At 40.3% G+C, this 24,473-nt stretch overlaps 1 protein-coding gene across 2 annotated transcripts in view; it reads left to right on the forward strand.

The window, feature by feature from the left end:
• Positions 1–15,258: 15,258 nt before the first annotated feature.
• The window catches only part of shisa8b (shisa family member 8b), a 34,926-nt gene continuing 25,711 nt past the window's right edge, over positions 15,259–24,473 (forward strand). Inside the window, exons 1-2 of one of the 2 annotated variants that reach the window (XM_086140615.1) lie at positions 15,259–15,824; positions 16,357–17,033. In XM_086140615.1, coding sequence (XP_085996741.1) covers positions 16,396–17,033 — 638 coding nt within the window. In that variant the 5' untranslated portion in view covers positions 15,259–15,824; positions 16,357–16,395. Of the gene's footprint in view, positions 15,825–15,927; positions 17,034–24,473 lie in introns of those variants that run through there. The other variant, XM_086140614.1, reaches the window with a different exon arrangement.

The following is a 24,473-nucleotide window of genomic DNA, read 5'->3' on the forward strand; positions in this document are numbered from 1 at the left end:
AAAATGTTTTCCTTATGTCTTCATCTCATCATGTCATGAAATGAGCATTCTTCCCATCAAACGTCAAGTGTGATAGCCAGTAGATAAGATGAATAGCAGCAATCGTACGATTGTAAAACCTTAAGGAACCCGCATTACGTTTTCAAAGAACAATACCTTTTCGGCATCTTATCGCTTCTGCAAGAACCTTTGAAAAGTGGCTTTTTGTTCAAGCATCTTATCTTGATTTGATAAGAAAAGCCTCACTGGACAAGTTGTTTGGGAAATTCTGTAGTACATCGGTTATTTATTTATTTAGCAGTAACGCAAGTATCTCCAACGTTACATACGTATATAATATAGATTTCCCTCTGCACTTTGCACCGTATTCATGCATCCAGCTGCAGAGAATCGTTTTATATCGGCGGCCCAGTCTCCTCCATTTCCCGGTCGTTTAATTCACATGATGCAAGTGCATTATTTTACATTCAAAAGTGATTTTGAAATATTTGGGATGAATTTGCCAGTGCTTTCATAGCTTGCATGGTTGAGTAAAAAAGAAGTTCCTTTCCAAGATCTGCTTACAATATCAAAGCGGTTCAGCAATGAATATCATAATAATAGTTGGGAGTTGCTTGGAGAACCTTGTTTAACCAACTTATAAAAATATTCTTGTTGTGCCAATCTTAAGTGTTTCCTTAGGGAATAGTTTTTCAAATAAGTACTGGTTTCCAAGTCAAATTGAAACCTCAGTGTGTACGGTGTTTATTTTACACAAATCTTGTGTTTTCATCACGACTGTCCCCAATCTGTCTCGGAGGTAAACAGCAGGAGTGAAGTCACCTTTCCGATGAGAGGCCAATATCGCTCTACGTTATAGCCCAGGAACTGAACCGCTGAAGACGAAGCTGACGGCATAAAAATACAGAATAACAGAAAATGCCCTCACATCAGACAAGTATCATTTATGTTTAATTAAATATTACGTTATGGATATAATGTTACTAAAATAACCAGTGAATCTAAAGCTTTTCTGGCGGTATAAACAAGCATTAAGGGGAATGAAATACTTCCCCTGGAGGATGGTTCCCTGTTCTTGTTGCGTGTCATTGTTTTGCAGGAGGACGAACATCATGCCTGTATACCTTTTGCATGCGCGCTTGTATGCATGTGTTTGTTTAGGATTATCAGCAGTGCTGATAATCCTAAACAAACACATGCAATCTAAAATTTAAATGCTGCTTATTCAGCAGCATTTCAATTTCACAGGTTTTGCAGCTATTGATCGATGTTTTTTTTTTTTTTCTTGGGACCTCGCTTGCTTTTTCTTTGAGCAACGATTTCTGCACTTAGAGCTATTTAAGCAATAATTCCCATTATTTGACACAGAAGTGGATCCAGGTTTCATCGAGGCAGAATCTGCACGGACCATGTTTTGGCAAAACAATCTAAATTGCAAAAGAAAGGCAAGTCACTGCTAAATGAAACAGTGTAATAAATTGATCATTCTTTTGGGCACGTGGTTTCACAGAAACTAGGACAAATGCATTATATCTAATGTTTATTTCGTCATTTGTTGTGCATGTGTGCGTGCGTGCGCTATTTGTGTGTTGGTATTTTGTCGGGAAGGTCGCCCTCAGCGCTTTTAGAGAGCAAAAGTTTGATCTCGTCTGTAAGAGTTTATGACAAAAAATTTTTAATACCTGCCATGCAAAATGATGAACACCCTCTGATCTGGAGTGTATTTTCAAATCGAGGCATGATGGTCAGATCATGCTTTATTAATTCCCATAATGGATTTATTTGGGTTTTCAGATGTTTCTATGCAGGGGTGAAGTCCATGCAAAAACAATGGATGTGACGTTTGGGTGTCGGCTCACCTCTGCCCCTTTTGTGTTTTCATCTAGCACCATCACCTGGACGCGCGTTTCAAAACTTTCATCTGACGTCATGATATCTGGGAGCCGACACAATGAATACCGATAGAAAATTCAATTTACAGAAACACTAATAAATTGATAGTAGTTTTATTGTGCTTTTATTATAGTGTCCCCCAAAAGCATTTTATTTTGAAAAATTAGACACCCACAGATTCAAAAAACAAAATTGTCCAATCATTTGCTGCATCTTATGGCGTATTTTGTCATAATACTTTTATTGTTAATATACTGTACAGGTCAAATGTTTTATCATTATGTAACTCTGAATATTACTTCTTGAATCATTTCTTGCATAATTTCAGGTCATTTAAAAAAAAAAAAAATCATGTTTAACACATTGATTATATTTTTTGAAATGTGGCATTTTGCACATTTTGAGAAATTGTCTTTATTTTTAGTTTAAAGGTTTTCAATGAACTTGAAGGTTCGTGTTCTTTGCTTTATTTCCAGATTATGTAGGATTGTTCAAAAAACACGCTGATGGACCTCTAATGTCCAAGCTGAAATATCTTTACGGGGAGTGTGTGTGTGTGTGTGTGTGTGTGTGTGTGTGTGTGTGTGTGTGTGTGTGTGTGTGTGTGTGTGTGTGTGTGTGTGTGTGTGTGTGTGTGTGTGTGTGTGTGTGTGTGTGTGTGTGTGTGTGTGTGTGTGTGTGTGTGTGTGTGTGTGTGTGTGTGTGTGTGTGTGTGTGTGTCTGTGTGTATGTGTGTCCAGATTCCCTGGTTAATTCTTTTTTATTCAGCTGCACTGTTTTTTGAAACACAAAATGTATGAAACCCAGACGATGGCACGTCTTCGCCGTCTTGAGACAAAACAAGACTTTCTGACAGAATGGGGCTCTGTGATTGGCTGATGTAATGAGAATAACTGACATCCCAACCTTTATAGTAACAGGTTACAAAACTCCTTGGCCGAGTAGAAATCAATGGTTTGACTTCATCGATGGATTTAATGTCTCCTCTTGTAAGGCTGAAGGATTTTTCTTTTTTTTTTAAGGCTTTTCAATTAAACTTTATTTTATTCCCACAGAGAATGTCAGAGGTCTGAGCAGCCTCTTGCAAGAAAGTGAGAAAACAAGTTCAACAAATCAACAACCATTGTAACAAGACCTAATCGCTCCCCAAAAAAAATTACCAGTAAGTGATATTTAATATTTGGTTTGAAGAAATTGCATTGAAATGTCACAGGGAATGTTGAATCAGGGGTTGGTGTCCTGCAGGGGATCATCTTGGACCCTTCTAATTTTCAATTCTAACAATTTATCTCCCGTCTTTCATTCTGCATTTTCCACGTCTTCTCAACCTTTGGACTTTAATACCATACAAGTGGATAAAAACAAACAAGCTTGGGCTTAGAATATCAGAAACTTTATTATATTTGGTAAAGCAGCAGCTACAACTAGAAAGCTGTGGCTCAAAGTCTGGCGCAGACTCTAACAGCTGATGTTTCCACAGAATTATTGGAAAATCCAATCATTTAAAACTCCAAAAACAAGCAGTATGTTCACTGGAGACCCTGAACTACTTCGACACGGGAATGAACGTGTGAATGGTTGTGGATTAGCGCTATAGATAATGAATGAATGAATAAATGCGTGCATTAAAACAAGAAAAAAAATACACACAGCTATCTATTTATCAGAAAATATATTTTTATGAGAGTTGTGCATATGCAGAAATTTGACTTCTCCGATAGCTTTTTGGCTAACGGTTTTTCAGCTTGAAAAAAAAAAAAAATTGATATGTGATGAAAGCTACGAGACAGGCCAGTGAGAAAACGATAGAGTGAGGGCGTGTGTGTGTGTGTGTGTCTGTCCGTCTGTGTGTGTGTGTGTGTGTGTGTGTGTGTGTGTGTGTGTGTGTGTGGGTGTGGGAGGAGAGTGAAAGAGAGAAGCAAACACAAATACTGTGGGGAAATGAGGTTCATTACAAATTCTTCCCAGAAAGGACTTAGGTAATGGACAAGCCGATGTTCGTGTGTATTTGTATCGGCTCTTCGATATTCGGTCGAGGGCGGAACCCTTGAAATATCTAATCAAAGGCAGTCGAAAAGACTGACAGCTACTCTCACTGGGTGTCTGCGCTCAGCTCATTCACTTCCATCAGTGTGTGTTGAGTTGTAATAGGCCCAAATGAAGCAGGATATTTGCATCTCCTTTGATTTGCTAAAGGTCACCGTTGACAGGAACGTCCGGGGGGGGACAAACACAAAGAAACACACACGCACGCACACACACACACACACACACACACACACCAACCTTATCCTGATTAGAGACAATAGTGTCACACTTTGCTTTTCCCGCCTTGCGTCTGAATCATCCAAACTCCCTCTTCCTCACCCTCAGAGTTCATGACACCGGTTTTTAAAGCGTTCACTTATCCTTCCTTAGGCTTCTTTGTAGCCCGGAGTCTTATTTATGTTTTCGTTCCTCACAGTAAATCTATTCATCTCTAAATACTCTTAGCGTCTCGCTATTTTTGCTGTCTTTTCAAGGAGAGACAAACCTGCTGACAGGTTAATTATTTTTATTATATTTTATCTTTTTTTTTTTTTCCTTGCACATCACAATGAAAACTCTCTCTGGGACATACAGGACCATCTCAGAAAATTAGAATATTGTGATACAGTTCTTTATCTTCTGTAATGCAATTACAAAAACAAAAAAAAATTTTTTTATGATATTCTAATATTTTGAGCTAGTATTTTTGAGTTTCTTAAGATGTAAGTCATAATCAACAATATTAAAATAATAAAAGGCTTGCAATGTTTCAGTTGATTTGTAATGAATCCAGATTGTATGACATTTTTGTTTTTGTAATTGCATTACAGAATATAAAGAACTTTTTCACAATATTCTAATTTTCTGAGACAGTCCTGTATACAAGGTCCTTCTGCCTCTCTTTAAACAGGTAAAAAAAATAATCCAAAAGTGATTTTATTTATTGGTATGCTCCATTATAAGTATCAAAACTTTTTTTTTGAGCTAAACGGCATCTTTTTACTATTATGTAAATCAAAAGAAATCACCAGCATATACAATATTTATGCACATTTAAGCATCAAATCTTTTCTTCTTTCAAAGAAGCGCTTCAAATTTTGTCCATTTAAACTAACAATTGCTGTGTATTTCAAGTCTTTTTTTTTTTTTTAACAGTTACATTAACATAACGCCTTATTTTTCAGGTTTTTAATTCCTGTTTCTCAACAGGAAACGTGGTATATATATCTATATACATATATATATTTATAAAAAAAAAGCTACAGTTATGGGCGGGAGTTGTGCGCTGTGAATCAGCCCTCTGGGCTTCGCTGACCTCTTTGTCTTTGCGTTTCTAATTGTCTGACTGAGCCAGACAGTCAGTCAGAGAACATTACTAATCATTCATCTAACCCACTCTAATAACTCGTCTGGCTGCGTCTCTCGCTCTCTTCCATCTTCCAGGGCAACGTGGGGTTTGGGGGGGTGGGGGTGGGAAGGTTCATAGCAGCCATCTTGGTAGTTTTAATGCGCAGGAACAACTTTGTCATCCACCTCATGCATCACTGGACACACTTTTGTTTTCTGGAGCAGCCTTAACATTGACGCTGATCTTAAAATTCACTCTGACGACGTTCATTCTAATCCGTTCGCTTCAGTACAAAGAAACCGTCCCTCCAGCGAAAGGTTTTGGCAAATGACCAACAACAACCGGTACTTCGACCCTACCAACCCTTGTGATAACATGTGGAACCAGGTTTCCTTTGTGCCCTTTTTCAAAGAAATGACATCAAAATATTTATGTTTCAAAATGAATTCCAGGTTGAGGCTCTCAGTTTAGTCTCAGAACCCCATGACTCACAAGGACGGAGGATAGTCCTGCTTCCTTTAAGAAAACTGTATGGAAGCAATCATGGGATTGAACCGTAACCAATGTCGTGAAATCAATCATTTCATGGCGCATGACTCAGGCAAGGCAGCCGATGATTACTTCAAAGTTTCTGGAGTCCTGGCAAAAAACACATTCGTCACTCTAAAGAAAAAAAAAAAACATGTTTGCATCGGAAATGATTCAATAATATCTCTGGACCAGATGTCAGTTCAAGAGGACGTGATAAGACGATGCTTTACTCCAAGTGTTGCGTAAGGCAGTCGTTGTACAACGTTGCGAATTTGTGGCAAACAAAAGCTGTCAGAAGAATAGTCACATGGCTTAATTTCTTTTTCACTATTCCATTATACTCCAACCATGCGCCTTGGGGATATCCCCACTTTGTTTCTCTGAAGGAAAAAAATGGATAAGTAGGGATGGACAGGCTGATCGATGATGTTAGACAGGAATCTCCACGGACTATGACATTTCAACATGACTTATTGTTATTTTTTGTGATCTGGCCCAGATGCCGTCTTTCGCACACATCCTTGTTGTTGATTTTCACAGTGGGCTCGCCCCCAAAAAACACTCAACAGTCCAAGAGGAGTTTCATTATATAACAGCACAGCTGAAGGAGAGACAATTGTTGTTGTTTTTTTGTAAATCAATTGTTATTAATTATATTAATAAGTGTTATTTCATGAGGCAGTACAATTTAATACAGACAGCAAACAAATCCTAAATGAAACTCCCCTCAGTAGAAATTTTCTGTGACATAATTCTTGGAAATTTGGCACTAAATTAGTATTTACAAAAAGTAGCAACTATAAATGTACAAATATAATTTGTGCACACATGCAATATCCATACGCACCCTGATACACACACTTACAAATGCCCATGCACATAGGCATAATATGTATTCCTGTTGTGTAAATGGTCAGTCTTTTTTAAAGGGAACTTAAAAAGTTAAAAAGGTGGTACATAAAATCTATTAAATTTACAAATGATACATGTACAGATGTACCATGTGACATATTAGGATGTGATTCTGTTACTACGATCTGCCCGAAGCATAAATAAATTGAAATCACTTGAATAAGCCCAAGGATTTACATGTTTGAGACGCAATAACGGGCCTTGCAAACAGTACTTTTTCCACTTGTATATTTTCAACTTAGGACTGATCTATTTTTTTATTTTTTTATTTTTTGGCAATAGACAATCTGATTTCTTCATCTCACATTGCTTATCCGTGTCTTCGACTCTCCCTGTTGAAAAGGCAACCAGCACATAATGTTTTCCGTTGTTAACACAGGGGGGAGAAGTCTGTAATTGGAAAGGTTTGTTTTAAAAAAAAAAAAGAAAAAAAAGAAAAAAGGGAGATATTTCTCCATGTCACATCTCACATCAGCAAATCAAACACGGCCTCCCCAAAGAGCTCTTTGAGGTCTGCAGCATTTACTGTGGTCACAGTATGTGGAGTGTTAAATGTCTTTGAGTCTAAACACCGGTGCCACATCCACACAGCCGCGCAGCAGAGAGCCTGGCAGACTGACACAAGCAGGTTCTGTCCTGCAGGACCGGAAACATCACACCTCCTCATTAGATGCGTGTTTGGACTCACAATGGAGGCTGGAGCGCGCACACACACACACACACACACACACACACACACACTCACACACGGACGTAAACTTTGGATAAACAAATGGACTGCAGGAAGAAATAAAAGACAAAACATCTGAAGCTTACACTTAAAAATACTTATTCCAATGCACAGATTAGAAAGGAAGACCAACACACATACACACAATTGCTGCCTCGTGAGGGAAATTTAATTTGTAATTACCTTTTCCAGATCTCTGGAGTATGAACTTTTTATATTAGCATGTTGTCCAATGAGACCAGAATAAATGAACACCCGCACGCAGGCACACACACACACACACACACACACACACACACACACACACACACACACACACACACACACACACACACACACACACACACACACACACACACACACACACACACACACAAGACTATATATCAGCAGATAAAACACTGCTTGAATTAACATATGTAATTGGTATTCATTAAAAGGCCCCAGTATGAGCAAAGGCTTTATCAAAATGAGTCCATTAGAATTCAAAATGTAGATTTATTGGGCACCTTTTACATACACACACACACACACACACACACACACACACACACACACACACACACACACACACACACACACACACACACACACACACACACGCAGGCACACAGGCACACAGGCCATGACCTGAGAAATTGGGTAAGAAAAAATTAATGACTATGATAATGTTATTGCAATCCTTGGAAAAAGGAAAAAGAAATATTTGAACATGTTTAAACATAAGGAATTATGGGAAATGTAGATCTAATAACCGAGCAAGAGGGAGAAGATCATCAATAAACTGCAACATGTGAATGTTCTGCCACGACAGTCACGCCAGCTCCTGAAAGCATTGCACATGTATAGCACCTTTAATGACGCAGTTGCATGACATTACGCTCTATAAGTCGCGATCGATGAGCCAATGTTTGCGATCGACCAGCTTCCTGTTGAAGTGCCTAGTCAATCAGTTTTTCCCAGAGGAGCTGACCTTATAATCACCTGACTCAAACCCGAGCAGCCTGTCAGACCAGTGGACAAATACATTTGTCAGGAGACACTTACGCCGCATGTGTACACGGACGTGTACAATGTGTTACATCAGCGGGTCAAAGGGAGCCCGCGGGGTGTGGAGATGCACAAAGAAGGAGGTTTTAAAACTAAAATAAATGAAATTAAAAAAAATATTCTAAATAGTAAAAGAACATTTTCAGAATCGTGGTTGTTCTTGTTATTCTCATTGCCATATCTATTGTTAATTGAATAGAATAAAATCAATTAAGTTCTATTCAATTCTAACAATATTAACCGTTAACAACAGTAATAATGATGATGATATAATATGTTTGTGATATTTTTCCACCGCTCTCTGGCTCCTCGCTCACTCCACAAAGACCATTTTTGGAATGATAATGCTGATTATCATTGTTGTATTCACTATTAGTATCGTCATCATCATTTTCATCGTTATTATCATATAATAAAATCAATAAAGTACTATCTAATTCTAATTATAATAATAATAATAATAATGATAATAATGATGTGACACATTTGTGATTTGTTTTCCACTGCTCTCAGGTTCCTTGCTCACTCCACAAAAGACCATTTTGGTAATTATTACCATTTTTGTAATCATAATGATGATTATTATTGTTGTTGTTATTGTTGTTATTGTTATTATTGCTATTATCATAGAATAAAATCAATACATAACAATTCAGTTCCAGTGTTAGTAATAATAATAATGATGAAGATAATGATACTTTTCCACTGACCACATTCACCTGAAGGTGATCACCACCAATCAAAACAATATAAAAACACCATTTTCACACCCACTCAGCGCTCAGATTGCTGTTTGTGATGTGGGACTTTCTCCAGCTGTTTCCCCTCTCCGCCTGCCCCATCGCTTGGAGTGTTTGCTCACCACATCTGGTAATGAATCCCTGTTGTCTCTTTTTGGCTGCACCTTATGCTTATTCCTATCTTCTTAGGCTCTCAGTCAATAAAAGACACTGCAGTGATGCAATAGGGTCCTTTATAAAAACCTGTGTTACAGGTTAGTGCTGCCACTTCCCAGCAGGAAGCATCTTCGGGGTTTTCGTCATTTCATTATGCAAAATGTTGCATATTTTATTCAGAATGGTGGCAGCTGGTATTGATTCTTGGCCTGTGTGCTGAGCGGTTATGGTTTACCAAAGTGTTTGAAACAGAAATACAAGGGGTGGGAAGCAGGGAGTTCTACATCTCAGGTCCACATTTTTTTTTTGCATGTATCTGATCGTAGCAGTTATTCCATATTCTAAATGGTTATCACTGTTCACTTTTGCTGAAGTGGTTTGAGTTTTGTTATGATTAGCATTTTAATCTATAAAAAGTGACTTATTTGGTTCTTAATAGGCATGTTTGAAATTTATGTTTAACTGATACCGCGGTACATTTTACGACATTTGCAAACGTACAAGAGCGTTAAAACATGCGGCTCGGTGTGATGAAGGATGGCTGGGCTGCTGGCTCGCACTCTTACATTTGGAAGGATTAGGATTCATTACAGATGCCAGCCAGCCAAGTAAGCCTCAGTTAAACAACGCACATGGAGAAAGAAGCAAACACTAAAGATGTGCTGTAAACAATTGAAATGTCCATTATTGGACATGGACATTTGATACTTTGGGGAGGGAAAAAAAAAAAAGCATTTCCCCACTGAGCCTTTGTGAGGGAGTCAAATCTAACGAAACAGCAGGCAGCCGTCATGGTGTTGCAGAAATCTGTCCAACAGCTGTGAACCTCATGGTGCGAGATGAACTATCAGGAGATCAAAAAGTGGGTTTTATGATTCAGTGCCATAAATATCTGAGCTGCATCGCACAAGAATACATTGAAAATGATATACCAGCATTCTAACGTACACATTAATCAGATCAACTGTACAAGTGCTGTAAAGGCAACAAGGAAGAGCTGTTTCTGTGCATGTTGCAACAGCTTCACATGGTTTGAAAAAAAAAATCAAATAAATGGAATATTAAGTGCATGATAAAGTATTATGTGTCCACATTAATAATCTGGTAAATGCATGAATCAATGTATAATTGGTTCCTTATTCCACATTATTTGCAACAGGAGTTCTTGCCATTTTTTTTCCCAGGGGCCCGTCTTTTCCACTGTAACTGTAGACCACCAGCATGAGCTCATGCGCATTTTGTAGGGGCCTAAAGGTCGTCCTAAACACTACCTCCTCCCTTTTATTTCCCCAAATCCCCTGTGCACAGCAGCTTCAAAGCCTGGATCGAGTCATTATGGGTCTTTTCCGTGATCAAACACACATGCACAACAACTTAAAATTAGCATAGTACTGTAACACACACCACAGAGTGCTTTTTAACAGGGCTCAAAACTTTGCTGTCCATTTCATAAATTTTTTTTTTTTCTTTATCGGTTCAGCTCTCATCCGGGAATTAATGAGAGCGGGGTTTTTTCGACTTACTGCGATGTGACTGATAGGGAAAGACATCATTTAGCGAGGACTCGTGTTAAATTTTAGGTCTCACATCAAAGTGTGCGATCAAAGAATACAGATGAACGCAGCAAAATGGGAAAAAGAGGACGTGGAGATTTTCACACATCTATCATTCTGCAATTTACGTCAGTTGCTATTTTGTCATAGACCAGAAACATTTCCAGCTATTCAGCTTTTCAATTGACAAGAATTCACTCAATAGCATTTCCTGATTTTTAAGAGAAAATGTGTATAATTTATTTAAAACTCCCAATTATTCTCTGCTTTTTTGCCCACCCGTGGATGAAACTTTAGCAGTTTGAGCTTCAGTGTCATGTATCTCAACAACACCTTAACAGAGAGGACCGGTCCAACCACATCCACCAAATTGGTGTTTTTGTCGCTCCCAAAAAGTGGTAATGAAACACAAACGCTCCACTAAATTTACATCCGTTAAATGTCCGAAATGCTTACTTGTCCAGGTGTTCGTATCGGTAAGAACATTTTAACCAAATGGATACGATCGCGGTTCTTCCATTAATTCTCGCAGGGACTGAGACAAAGCCGAAATATGAATATTCACGGGTGGTGTGAAGTCATCAAATGGAATATTCAACGGATTTGTGATATTCAACAGCGTCTCCTAATGAAGGGGTAATGTTGCACTCGTAAAATCAGGGACCTGCAGGCACTTTACGAATCTGTTTCAAGACGAACATTAATTCGACAGGATAGTTTTAAAATTCATGTGGCGACGACAGCCCCGCAGTAAAACACACACACACACAGGGGCAGCACAACACAAACTCTTTACTCTCTCATTTAGATCCTGTTTTCATATCTTACAGGGGAGACTGAAAGTGACAGTTTAATTGCCACAAGTAAAACTGTAGTCCGTTCATATATTTGAGCAAGAATATGCATCTCGCAGAACAAAGTAACGTGGAAATAATTTAAGAAGCACAGACATCATTCAAAGTTTTTGTTTTGCCACTGCTTTGGTCATTCGACATGAGACAAGCAACGTTTATTAAGAGTTTATGATCTAGATTTGGAGGGACAGTGGATATATTGCGAGACGGATGCTGGAATTGGTGGTCTGGAGACCAAAGAGAAGATTTAAGGATGCAGTGAGAGAGGATATTAGTTACTTGGTGAGAGAAAAGAAAATACAGAGAATAGGGTTAGGGGGAGAGGGTTGAGTCACTTTGGCGACCCCTGAAGGGAAAAGCCCAAAGGAAAAGAAGGAGAAGTCACCGGGTGATGCCACGATATTATTTTTCGAAGAATAAATAAAATCAAATGGTCAATTACATCACTTTCCATTATAGTGGTAGGTAGTACATTAGTAAATGTAATTTCTGCCTGAATGTACAAATACATCTTTAAGATAAGATAAGAAATTTAGGGGAAATTTCTTTGTCACAGCAGCATAACAGTTATAATGTCAAAAAAAAAGGAAATTAATATGAATATACATATAAATAGAAAAGCATAAGGCAGAAGATAGCAAGATAAAACAATCAACGAATAAACAGACAGCAGTTCATAAGACTGCATACTTTTCTCACTGCCTCCAGAATCAAAGGCTCAAATCCAGAGCTTTCATTTGGACTTTCATTCAAACACAACATGATATTTTATTTATTTTTTCCATTTCTTTAAAAGCTCTAATATAGGTTTACACACTCTCTCACACACACATAGAGATTCAAAATCCATTCATATTCATTTTTGGACTTTTTTGAGCAAGAGACCTTCAAATAATTTCAAAATAACAATTATGAGAGATTTATTTTTCTGACAATCATATTATGGAAATCTTATAAATAAAATGACTGCCTGATTTTCTCCTTGTCAGAAACCTTAAATCATATACTTGCGCTGCAGGTGTCAGGTTGCTTACTGTGCCTTTGGGAATGACAGTCGTCCAAAGAGATCAAGCTTCAGAAAAGAGAGTTCCTATGAAAAGAGGATGAAAATATACTGGTATGATTAATCTCTGCACTGCCCATCATTATCACTGAAAGCCGAAAAACATACATATGGATGTAGAAATTGCTGGTCATGAGTGAAAAGAAAGTAAAAATGTTTGCCCTTTGCATTTAGATATTTACCTCCTAAAGAATTTCTGAGGCTCCTTTGTAAGCTGATTTAAAGGGAGCACAACACAAAGTTTTAATGCTGTAAATTACCTTTGAAATGTTTTACAATTTAGATGCCAGAATGCCTCTGGGGGGAGGGTTAACAATTGGTATAATTTGAGTTTACTTGAATACAACAGAATTATCAGCATGAATGCTGGAAATGGAAATCAACCCATAAATCTCAATCTGCAGGACCAAGATAGCACAGTACACGTGTCACTTGTTGGGCATGTAGAGGTAGAGGAGACTTTAGATAAGATATACTTTATTGATCCCAGGATGGGGAAATTCAATTATAACAGCGGCATTACAAGGTGGAAAAGTGTGCACATAGTTAAAAAAACAATATTCAAATAAATACTATGTACAATAAGTATATAATAGAAAGCAAAATATGCAAAGATGCCTTGTGTCTTGTAGAAACAATAGGTGAACAGTAGATGTGGGTAGTCAAAATGATATGATAATGAGTGGAGTGTCCTGGAGAATAGAAATAGGTAGAGATGGAGGTAGTGGTTAAGTGGAAGAAAAATATTTCCGTGATGCCTGTAAGTAGAGATGTTACACCAGATGGTGGTGCTATCTAGGCGTTTTGTTGGATCACTAACATTCGCCCAATTCATCCAGGGTAGTCAGTCGGTCGTTCTCAATCCATGCAGACTTGTGCGCACCTACGAACCTCTTGGCGCTCAAAGGTTGGCCGGCGTTTGTCCTTCGACACCTTATCGAAGTCTGAGCCCAGTTTAACGCTAATGCATCAAGTTTTCGCTGAAATCCCAGCGTTGATCGGTTGACAGTCCTTCTCCCTTCAACATCTCCGCGACAGATGAGTCAGTGACACTTTCAGAGCTCAGAAGGTGGAACTCGGCCATAAACTATCTCTTCGCTCATCTTTTGGTCTTTAGCCAATCGCGTCTCCTCCACCCTTCCTCCCCCACTTTTCTTTGTCCCATCCTTTCTCTCTCTTCCGTTGGCCTTCTCCCAACTGCCCTACATTCACTCGCTTTTCAATCCCTCTTTTCCACATTCCCTTGCCCTCTCACTTTCTCTCTCTCTCTCACTGATATCAGCACATAACAGAGTGAAATCAGAGGAGTGTGGAGGATGTGTAGCTTACGCTCTAGAATTATTAGACATAAAGGAGGGGATTTGGGGTGAAACGATTACTGGGGAGAAAAACAGAAAAGGGTCTTGTCAATCTGGTCTGGAATTCTATTAGAATCAGACATGTCGTGGTTAACTTGGAGAAAAGCTTGTATAATTAGCCTCGGTTGTGGCATGCACGTGTGTGTGTGTGTGTGTGTGTGTGTGTGTGTGTGTGTGTGTGTGCATTGGCAAGAATGGGTGCTGGTGATGCCAGCCAGGTTTCGACCTCTGCCAGTCTCCTCTACAGGTTGGGATTGAAACAAAGGGAGACGGTGAAGCCAGAGTTGCACCCTGCTGAATCCCCAATCTTTTGGATGCCAGCAGATGTAAACATCACACACACACATGCACACACACACACACACACACACACACACACACATACAAAATGTGAAAAGAAAAAAGAAAACATAACAGAAACCTGCAAGGCGTGCAGAGAAGAAAAAGCACATATGACACAAATGTATGTGTATGTGTGTGTGTGCATTTGTGTACGTGTGTGTGTGTGTGTGTGTGTGTGAGTGTATTTAAAGAGGGTGCAGAAAAATCGGGGGACAGACGGGAGGCGATAAGTAGATGATGAGCAGGAGTGACCGCAGCAGATGTTGACTGTCCTCCGTCTGCCATGTAAACATATTTGACACACACTGACACACATACACACACACACACACACACACACACACATCAACATGCACAAAATGAAAATACTCAAAAAAAAGGCGATAAGAAAAGTGATCCATTTACAATCCAGCCAGTTTTGGTTCTTTTTTCCCCCGAATCTCCTCTCCTCTTCAAGGCTCTTTTTTTCCGCTAGGGATGTTCAGAGATGCAGCTGGATATAACCCCCTGCAAACACACACACACACACACACACACACACACACACACACACACACACACACATCTCTCTCTCTCTCTCTCTCTCTCTCTCTCTCTCTCTCTCTCTCTCTCTCTCTCTCTCTCTCTCTCTCTCTCTCTCTCTCTCTCTCTGCCTATCTGGCACAGAGCAGAGGTAAACAGAGGAGGAGATCACATTTGGTTCCCGAACTGTTGCAGTGCTCAGTGAAGCTACACACACATGTGCAGGCACACACACACGCACACACACACACACACACACACACACACATGCATGTGAAAACGCTCCTGCTCAATTCATCTCTTTCTCACACACACACACACACACACACACACACAAGCACACATTACACACTCACACAGTTGTTGACAGGGTTGGACTTGATCTTAACTAAGCTGGACTGGCGTGGACTCGCACCTGCCAGCACTGACTGAGCGGCATTAAGAGAAGAAAGGAGGGTGATACAGGAGGAGGGAGAGAAGAGAGCTTAAGATAAAAAGGAAAACGACGTTTGGTTTTTTAAAAATCCCCCCCCCCCCCATCCTCCTCCTTCTCATTCTCCCATCGAGACCTCAGCTGATGATGGAAAACACATGAAGAGCTGAGAGAGAGCTGCGGGGACGCGCAGGGAGAAAATGCTGTTGAGTAAAGTTTGTGGATGTTTCCAGAGGGAAATTTAAACCCTTGAACTTTTGAGACGGACCACAGGGGGAGGTTTTCTACTCCGCACGGTGCCAAGACCAAAGGTGAGGGCGCTTTGTGATTTTTCTGCATAAATTAGATTCAGGGTTATTTTTTCAGGGCTGTTATGTTTTTTTTTATCAAGATCTAAAATATCAAGTGCCTCGATAAGATCGGATTCCGAACCTTTATTTTGCTCATCGCGAAAAGTCGTTCTCCCGGCACAGTAACTGCCTCTCTTGTGATTCCGACTGACCTTTTGACGATGTCCCCTGCCCTCTTTTAATCATTGATTCCATAAGCATGTAGGATCAATGGATACATCATGTGTTTAATCAGGGTGGCTAAAATCAATTATTCCTGTGATTGCACGGGAGGATTAATCTCAGACTGCAATCGTAAAGCAGTCGCGAAAAAGAAATTCGGAAAAAGGGAACAAGAAATGAAGTCATCGTCTCGTGTCGTGTTAGCGCTCTTTGATTTTGATGAGATAGAAACGTATTTTACAGTGTAGAAAACCATCTGCAAATCTTTTCACTGATGGTTCGCCTGTCTTTAACCTTCTTCCTCCTGTTTCCGAAACTTCTACTCCCAAAGCTTGAGGGTAGGACTCAGGACAAAGGGCTCCCCAGCAGCATGGCATCCATCTACCCTTCTTCCTGCCGTCTTTCCCTCTTATTTTTCTTCCCCTTCCTAATCACCCAGCCTGCCCTCACCCAGGATCCATCTCTCACCACGGTAACGGAAGACGACCCGTTCATTGTCCCTACCACGCTGGCAAACCAGACAGCTCCCACCTTTTTGACCACCCAGATCGCCCCTCTAGAGACGGGGCTGTCTACTCCGACCAGCGGGGGCGACGCGGATGACGAGGACGTCCCTCCTGTTGGTGGGACACGTTGCCAGGGTTACTACGATGTGATGGGCCAGTGGGACCCACCGTTCAACTGCAATGCCGGTGTCTTTCTGTACTGCTGCGGGACATGCTTCTATCGCTTCTGTTGCCAGTTCCGCCAGCAGCGGCTGGACCAGAGTATCTGCTCCAACTATGACACACCCATCTGGGCCAACACTGGCAAGCCCGTGGCCACCATCACCGAGGGCCAGGAGGACCAGGACCGGGACCGCACTCACCTCATCGTCTACATCATCTGTGGCGTGGTGGCCATCATGGTGCTAGTGGGGATCTTCACCAAACTTGGCCTGGAGAAAAGTCGTGGAGGTAGCGGAGGAGGAGGGGGAGCAGGGGCCTCGCAAGCTGACCTCAACTCTAGGTGAGGAGTGCGTGTGTGTGTGTGTGTGTGTGTGTTTGTTTGTGTGTGTCTTCCAAACAAAAACAGAAAACAAAGGTGGATCAGAGCTTTTGAATGCATGTGTTGACTATATTAAACTTTATGAAGATTGGACGTAGCTGTCAGGGCTTGACTCGTGTCTTGAAGCCTTGACTTTAGACATGAATCGATGACATTTGACGGAAGGAGTGTCAGAGTCCATCTATTCTCCAGCAAAACTAGCCAGGTGTCGACTCAGTTACTCGGAATTCTCAACCGCCAGTTCCTTGCCTGCATTCCTTGGATCAGTCTTCAGACTGGGAATACTACCCGCTGGAAGCAGGTAGCAGTTTTGTGTCCTGCTCAAACAGGTTCAAGAAAAAAATCACGATGCAGCCTAAAATATTATCACAACGTTATCGATCAACACATCATTCTTCATCGGTGGTCCCGAGGACGCAGTCCTGACACTGTTTTTGCAACGTCCGCCGCAACCGACAACACATCACATTAGCTGTATGTTTGCAACCCACGGCCTCAATCCTACTTTACGGAAAGAGAAAGTTCATGTCACCTTAAGGTTCAGATACAGAAGCTATGTCCACTCTTTTGCACAGTTTATTGCATTACGCCGTGTCTGTTTTTTTGTACGAGCGTGTGTGCTCTTGCATGTGTTGCCCACAGGCATTGAGGGAAGGTTGGAATGTTGGAAATTCTTCCCACAGAGAAGATTGGAATTCAGATTAGAAAACTTAAAATGATGAAGAGAATATTTCAACCGGCATGAGCGGGTGACAAACAACACGAGAGCTGGGAATTTACAACTTCCAACTTTTGGACGAAGGCGCATGTGAATCTACTAACATGGATGCATGTGTGTGTGTGAGTGTAAGCGTGTGGTGTTTGGTTGACTGGAAAGCAGGTCCCTTCATCCCAAAGAAATAACTTGGCGAGAAATGCTTGGTGCCTGAAATCCTGTAGAAGAAAGGAAAAAAAAAAACTAGAACAAATCAAAACATTAGAGAGAAACAGAGGGAAATATTGGCAAATTCATGTTGATTCCGTTGAGCTTTCTGAGCCATGTAATTCTTAATGAGTCCCCAGTGCAGTGCATGTTATGAATGACACTGGAGAGACACATGCTTCCGTGTTTGTGTGTGTGTGTGTGTGTGTGTGTGTGTGTGTGTGTGTGTGTGTGTCCCCGCGTGCCCCTTTTTCTACACACCATACACACCCCCTTATTTTGATCATCATTCTTTTCAATGTTTCTAATTTCTTCTCTTTTTATTTCTGTGTGCTTTTTCTTTATTTCTCTTTTTTTCTTTTTTTCTTTTTCTTTTTGCCATGCTGCTGTTGTATTTCACCTCTTGTGTACCATTTGCTTTGCTTGTAAGCATGACTTATATTTGAAATAAACACAAGATTTTAAAGAAAAAAAAGAAAGAGAGAGAGAAAATTGACCTAAATATCTTTGCTGCAGTAGGTGTTTCAAAGCGTTCTCAAACAAGCGAAGTCTTGTGTGTCCGTACGAGAACTTTGCTTCTGGTTTGTGAGCTCGGACAGTTTGAACTCGGTCGGGGTTTCACAAAAAAAATAAATAAACTCACTGCGGGCAATACGATGAAATCAATAATAGTTTTCTCTGAGCAGAATGAAGAACCCAGCATTCATTTTAAAATTAAAATGCTGTGATTTCCTCAAATTTTCAGGTTATCACGAATAAAATCATTTGACTTTTTGAATAATATCTTTCTTATAAAAACATCTGTTTTTATGAGATGAGTTATTACCAATTTCTAATAATATCGTGCTGAGCAATCAGGCTGATATTCATATTTTTCACTTCACAACATTTTCATTAGATTTTTTTTTTTTCTCACCTTCATCAAAAATTAATTTTGGCTACAGCCTCTAGGGGGGTTAAGTGAGACCCTTAATGCACTTGTGTGTATGTGTGTGTGCGCTTGTGTGTGTGCGTGGCTGAAACGCGAGCACAAGTTGAATTATTCTTCCCACTTAAAAGAAAATGTTGAGAATAAGCCACAGTTTAGCACCTCGCTTGCAGACAATCTTTTACTGAAACACACAGTCACACATGTAAACGCACACGATGGCTGATGCCGTCTGTTTCCCAGAGGAAATCATTCAAGCAAACAGTGCACAGCGTGGCCTCAAATCTCTTCATCCCTTACAATCTAACCTTTCTCCTTCCCCTCTCCATGTGCTCCGCATTGAACTCCATCTCGTCCTTTCCCTCGTAGAAAATAACACTGTTAAATTCCTCAAAGTCCACTTGACGCAGCTGAGACGTAAACCTCCTCTATTCCCTCTGGCCCCGCTAGTATGCATCCGCTTCCCCTCCCTTGGAAACTTCCCTTTTCATTTCTTCCTGCGGAGCCGAGATGGGGTCCCAGCTTCAATCACATCATATCACTTCCATCTCTCCCTTCCTTTAACCTCCTATCTGTCCAGTCCTGCATCCGCTCAGTTTGTTTTTAGCAGGGGGGGGGTGGGATTGGGGGGGGGGTTACCGAGGAGATTGCCGTGCAGACGACAACCCTTTCCTCGCCAATCCTCCGTCGACCGGAAGTTCTGCTCGCGCGTTTCCCATTAACCTGTGTGGCAAACTCACTCAAGGGATAACACACACACACACTTAGGATTAATATTTCCTGCAGGGTAGCACCTCACTGAAATAGAAACACTCCCGCTGCATAAACACCCTCCCTCCATGAGCCCATCTCAACAGATTACCCCTCCTCATTGAGATTAAACCAATTTCACCAAGATTATGGCCACCGTTTCTTGGCTGCTTTGCCTGCGTGCTCATTTAGTTATTAGCATGCTGACATAAATCCCTGCTCTAAAAGCGTAGGGTACATACAACTTCATGTACTATATGCTCTTCATAAGGTGAACTCTGATGTACATGTTGCCAACACACACACACACACACACACACTTTTGTCAAAAGCACAAAAATCAACGTCTCCACTTTGCTTCCTGTCACTTCTATCAGCCTTCTATCACATTTCACTCTCATTCTGTGTCTCAGAAGATTATTAACACGTGCAAAATCCCACCCGTTTTCCTGAATCAGCTTTGAGAGTTAAAACCCAAAGTGATCCTCCTCTCAGATTAACCCACACACACACACACACACACACACACACACACTAAATAAATCAGGTTCAGTTTCTTTGCATCCTGAAACTAATCTTCAGTCAACAAAGGGAATGGAGAGCATCCCTTTAGGTCATACATGTCACGTCTAATGAAGGGGCTCAACCGGAAAGGAGCTTGGCATCACGCCGAAATAGTAAACAAACACCAATGACCTTCACGTTGATACGCACATACGTGCGCGTGCACGCACAGTGATTTATAGTTCAATTAACAGTGAGAGTGATAGTGGTGGCATTTAGCTTGCGTCAGGCGGCTGCGCTCAGAGGTCGGAAACACAACAATCTAGTATCCACCAACCGTAAGTGTTAGAGGCCACGGGAATAACACAGCAGGCCCACAGGTCAAATAGCTTACCCTGTATGAAAAATTCAGATCCTATATTTTATAATAAATTATTACAAATTAAAAGTCCTGAAATCTAGACCATCCATGCAATTATCATCAAAAAAAAAAAAAAACTACTTGTAATTGATTGTGCATATTTCCTCTTGGTGTTTTATATATACATGAGATGTTTTGGATTAATGCAACTGTTAATATGTCTATTTTGCTTTTTACTTCTGTACGTGTTTATGGTTAAAACCTATTTCAACAACTTCATAAGCTGTTTGGAAGTCATCACCGTCCCACGCTAGGCTTGTTTCCTTATGTAGTTAACTTTTCATGAAATCAGAAAGACATTTTCGAGCCGATTAAAGCAATGTTTTGGTGTTTTTTTTTGATTCATTGCAAACTGATCTGAAGAGGGAATAGAAATATCTGACTTTTTTCATGAAAAAAAAAAATCCAAAATAGAAACAGAAGTACACAAAGTGATAATGCGGAAATAAGTCAAATGCGAGTTGGTGGACATTGATAAAATCCACTTCAACATGTCAACTGCTGAGTGAGTTCATGTGTGTGTTTGTCTGGCCATTTGTGTGCCTCTCTCACTCAATGCATGTACGTGGATCTATATGTTTGGCTAACTTTGCAACGTGCGTGTGTGCATGTGTGTGTGTGTGTGTGTGCGCGCGCGCGTTACTTTGCGTGTGACTGACCACAATAGCTTTATTGGCCGTCACGTTATGTAATGAAGGACACTTTCACATAAGGGGGTTTGACTGTGCTGGCCTGATTTAGGCCGGGCTGATGAGCAACACTCGATACCTAAATGCGTGCAAACTATCGGATCACTATTTCATTTGAGCCTCGCCCTCTTTGCTTTTGACACTGATTTTTAAATGAAACCAGGATGGAGTATCAGGCATGATATTTCAGAGGCCTTTTCTGTTTATAAATGTATTTTTTAATGATTTTTAAGATTATTGTTTTCCACATCAACACATTTATAAACTGGTATGAACCTTATGCAATGCGAAGTGTCATGGGAAACACTTAAAAAATAGTAAAGTGTATATTATTCAACTGGTTCTTTGTTCATCTTGATGGCTTGTTAGAAAGTAAGTCTGTCACAAATGACCTTGATTACAATATAATTTTTTTACATTATCAATAAAGTTTTTCAGCTGCATTTATACAGTCATCAATCACTGGCTCCTCACTAATCTTGCAGTTTTAATAAATGGCATTTAATAGAAATGGCACGATGAGCGAAAACACCTCTGTAATAATGGATGTTTGCAAGTTTTATATATATCTCTGAATAAAAAAAATACAAGAGGCCGAGCATACATGAGTAACATGCTGCTTGCGGTAGTGGTTTTAGGATTACACAAAATTCTAGTATGCACATACTTAGGAAAAAGACAATCTTCAAAGAGTATTGAATGCAGTGACTGGACAAGACAGGTTTTGTGGTACAGAGCTGCACATGTTTACAAGCTCTTTGTATTGTTGTTTTCAATAGAGGACAACGACAGTGGCTCAGACCATAATCAGTAAAATGCTTGTGCTCATTTATGCGCTGTGCTCTTGAACGCTGCCGCCAATAGTGCAATGGAACTGAACACATTTATTGACAGACTCACTGTCTGGTTTAATCATGTTGAGCAGACGGCCCCTGCCCACACAGAGCTGTCAGATATGTGGATGGGAATGTTTTTCACTTTCAAAGTGCTTGTCAGAAACAACATTCCACGTCTGTCCACAGTGAGACATCGTAGATCTAAGTGAAAAAAAAAAAAAAAAAAGCTGGTCAGAATCATACCATATTTACCAGTGACAATGCATTGCTCATGCAATTTGCAGATATATAATACTTAAATGTGGAATATTTGTTTGTGGATGTATGACTTGTGCAAGCATATGAACAGAGGATGTTAAAAAACAGTAATATCCGCTCCCTGGTCATTCACAGCTCCTTGTTTTGAGGATAAATAAGTATGCAGAAGCGAATTTTCCCCTCAGGATTGATTGAAAACAGAGATTTTGTAGCTGCCATGGGTGTGTAAAAACCTAGGGAGATTTTCGGACATTTTTGGTCCTGCTTGTTTCAACAGAAGCCGCTCGCTGGCTCTTAAAGCCAAACGTCTGGTGGAATATTGAGGCCATGGTTTAGGGCGAGTTCTTCCTCAGCCAATTGGGCAAAGCATTATTTGATCTCACAATTCAAAGAAGAGATTTTAATGATTCACATTTTGATTTAGTTTTTGCTCAATCTAATGTTTCTCAGAGGCTTGTAGAAACTCCCTGTTGGCCTTGTGGGATCGGATTGTTTTGTGTTGGGCTCTCATTGATTATCATTAATTGGCACTTTGTTTAGGCTAATTTAGAAATATAAGGACTTGAGAGAGAGTTGTTGATGTGTTTAAAGACGTAAAATACACAGGAGCATGGCAAAACACGCAAACTCATGCATGCTGCAGCTATACATTCCTGCTGCTGATCTTAGTTATTACTATTAACTCCTAAAATTGACTCTTGATATTGATTCAAATATAAAGCAATGCCCATCCAATCAGTGATGTGCAGTCAGGGGAGGCAGGCAAGGCCCAGCCTCACTCGCCAATCTTGGAAAGAAAAAGATGTGAATTAAAATAAAGAATTTAATGGTTATAGTCGTCACTAATTTCTACTGTAAAGGTACTTTTCATTTAACTTCAATAGTTTTTCTTCAATATCGCCGGATTTTCACATTCAGCATTCAAATACTGAGAAGAGACCTGAGGCTGCAGACTGTGGAGCCTCAACGTAGATTGCACAGTGACGGCTGACTGCTGGCATGCTCTGCACTAAGATCATATTGATGTCACTATTAGAATGTTTAAACACTTTTGCTACATGAACAACATTTCCAATGTACAGTGTTTTTTGACAACTGTATGTGTGTTACTCGTTTCTTGTGCTGAGCGATCATAAAACGGCTGCGAACAGCCACTAAGTGAGGCATGTAGTTCTCCTGCCTCATGGAAGTTAGCGCCTCACCATCCATGAACCTCAGAATTCTTTATATGTACAATATATTTCGGTGTACCTTGCATAACTGCATGAACCCATTTTGCACAATACTACTCTGTAAATTTTTCTCTCATTACTTTTCTCTCATTACTCATTACTCATGATTTGCACTGAATGAAATCCGCCAGGGATGTATAGTCCAGACAGCAGCTACCGAAAGGCCGCCTCAAGCACACTTCCAAATGATCAGCAGTCATGGTAGAACGGTATTTGGACTTAATGATCTTCATGTGGGAAAAGGCTGACTCACATAAATAAGTGGACAACTGGGATTTTAGTTCCTTCACCCTTCTCCTCCTCAACTCGCTTTTCGGAGGGAAGTCGGTGTGTTTTTTTTTTTTTTTTATGAAGAGTCCGAAAATGCCTTTCCGCATTTCCCTTCCTCGGTATAGCGATGGTAGGCTGGCAGATGAGGCAAGTGCACTTTGTAAATGGCATGGAAAAAAAAAGTCCTCCTCCCACTCCCAATGGAAGTGGTAAGTTTTTGTCTTCTAACTTTGTCCACCTCCTCCACTCCTTTTACTACCCTTTCTTCAGTTTAAACGAAATAAATAATAGGATAACTAGGTAACTCACTGGCTTGCGAGAATCTTGCAGCAGTTAGCACCCTTGGATGCACATGTGCGGTGACCCATGTGTCAGAAAAGGGCAGATGTCAGACCAGCTGCCCTGCACATCAATTGAGTGATAAATATAATAGTAAAGACGGATGACAGGCTGACGTCTGTTTTATTAATACCATGAGATCTACCCACATTATCTTTGCAATCGAGCGGTTGATCGGCAGGATGGAAGTGGGGTCCCATATAAAAATCTGTCCCGGGGCGCCCCATTGGGTCGGGCTGGCTGCTCCGCTCG

This window comes from Fistularia commersonii, chromosome 33, assembly GCF_037954325.1.
Source record: "Fistularia commersonii isolate RoL2024-O1a breed Wild chromosome 33, RoL_Fcom_v1.0, whole genome shotgun sequence".
Lineage (NCBI taxonomy): Eukaryota > Metazoa > Chordata > Actinopteri > Syngnathiformes > Fistulariidae > Fistularia > Fistularia commersonii.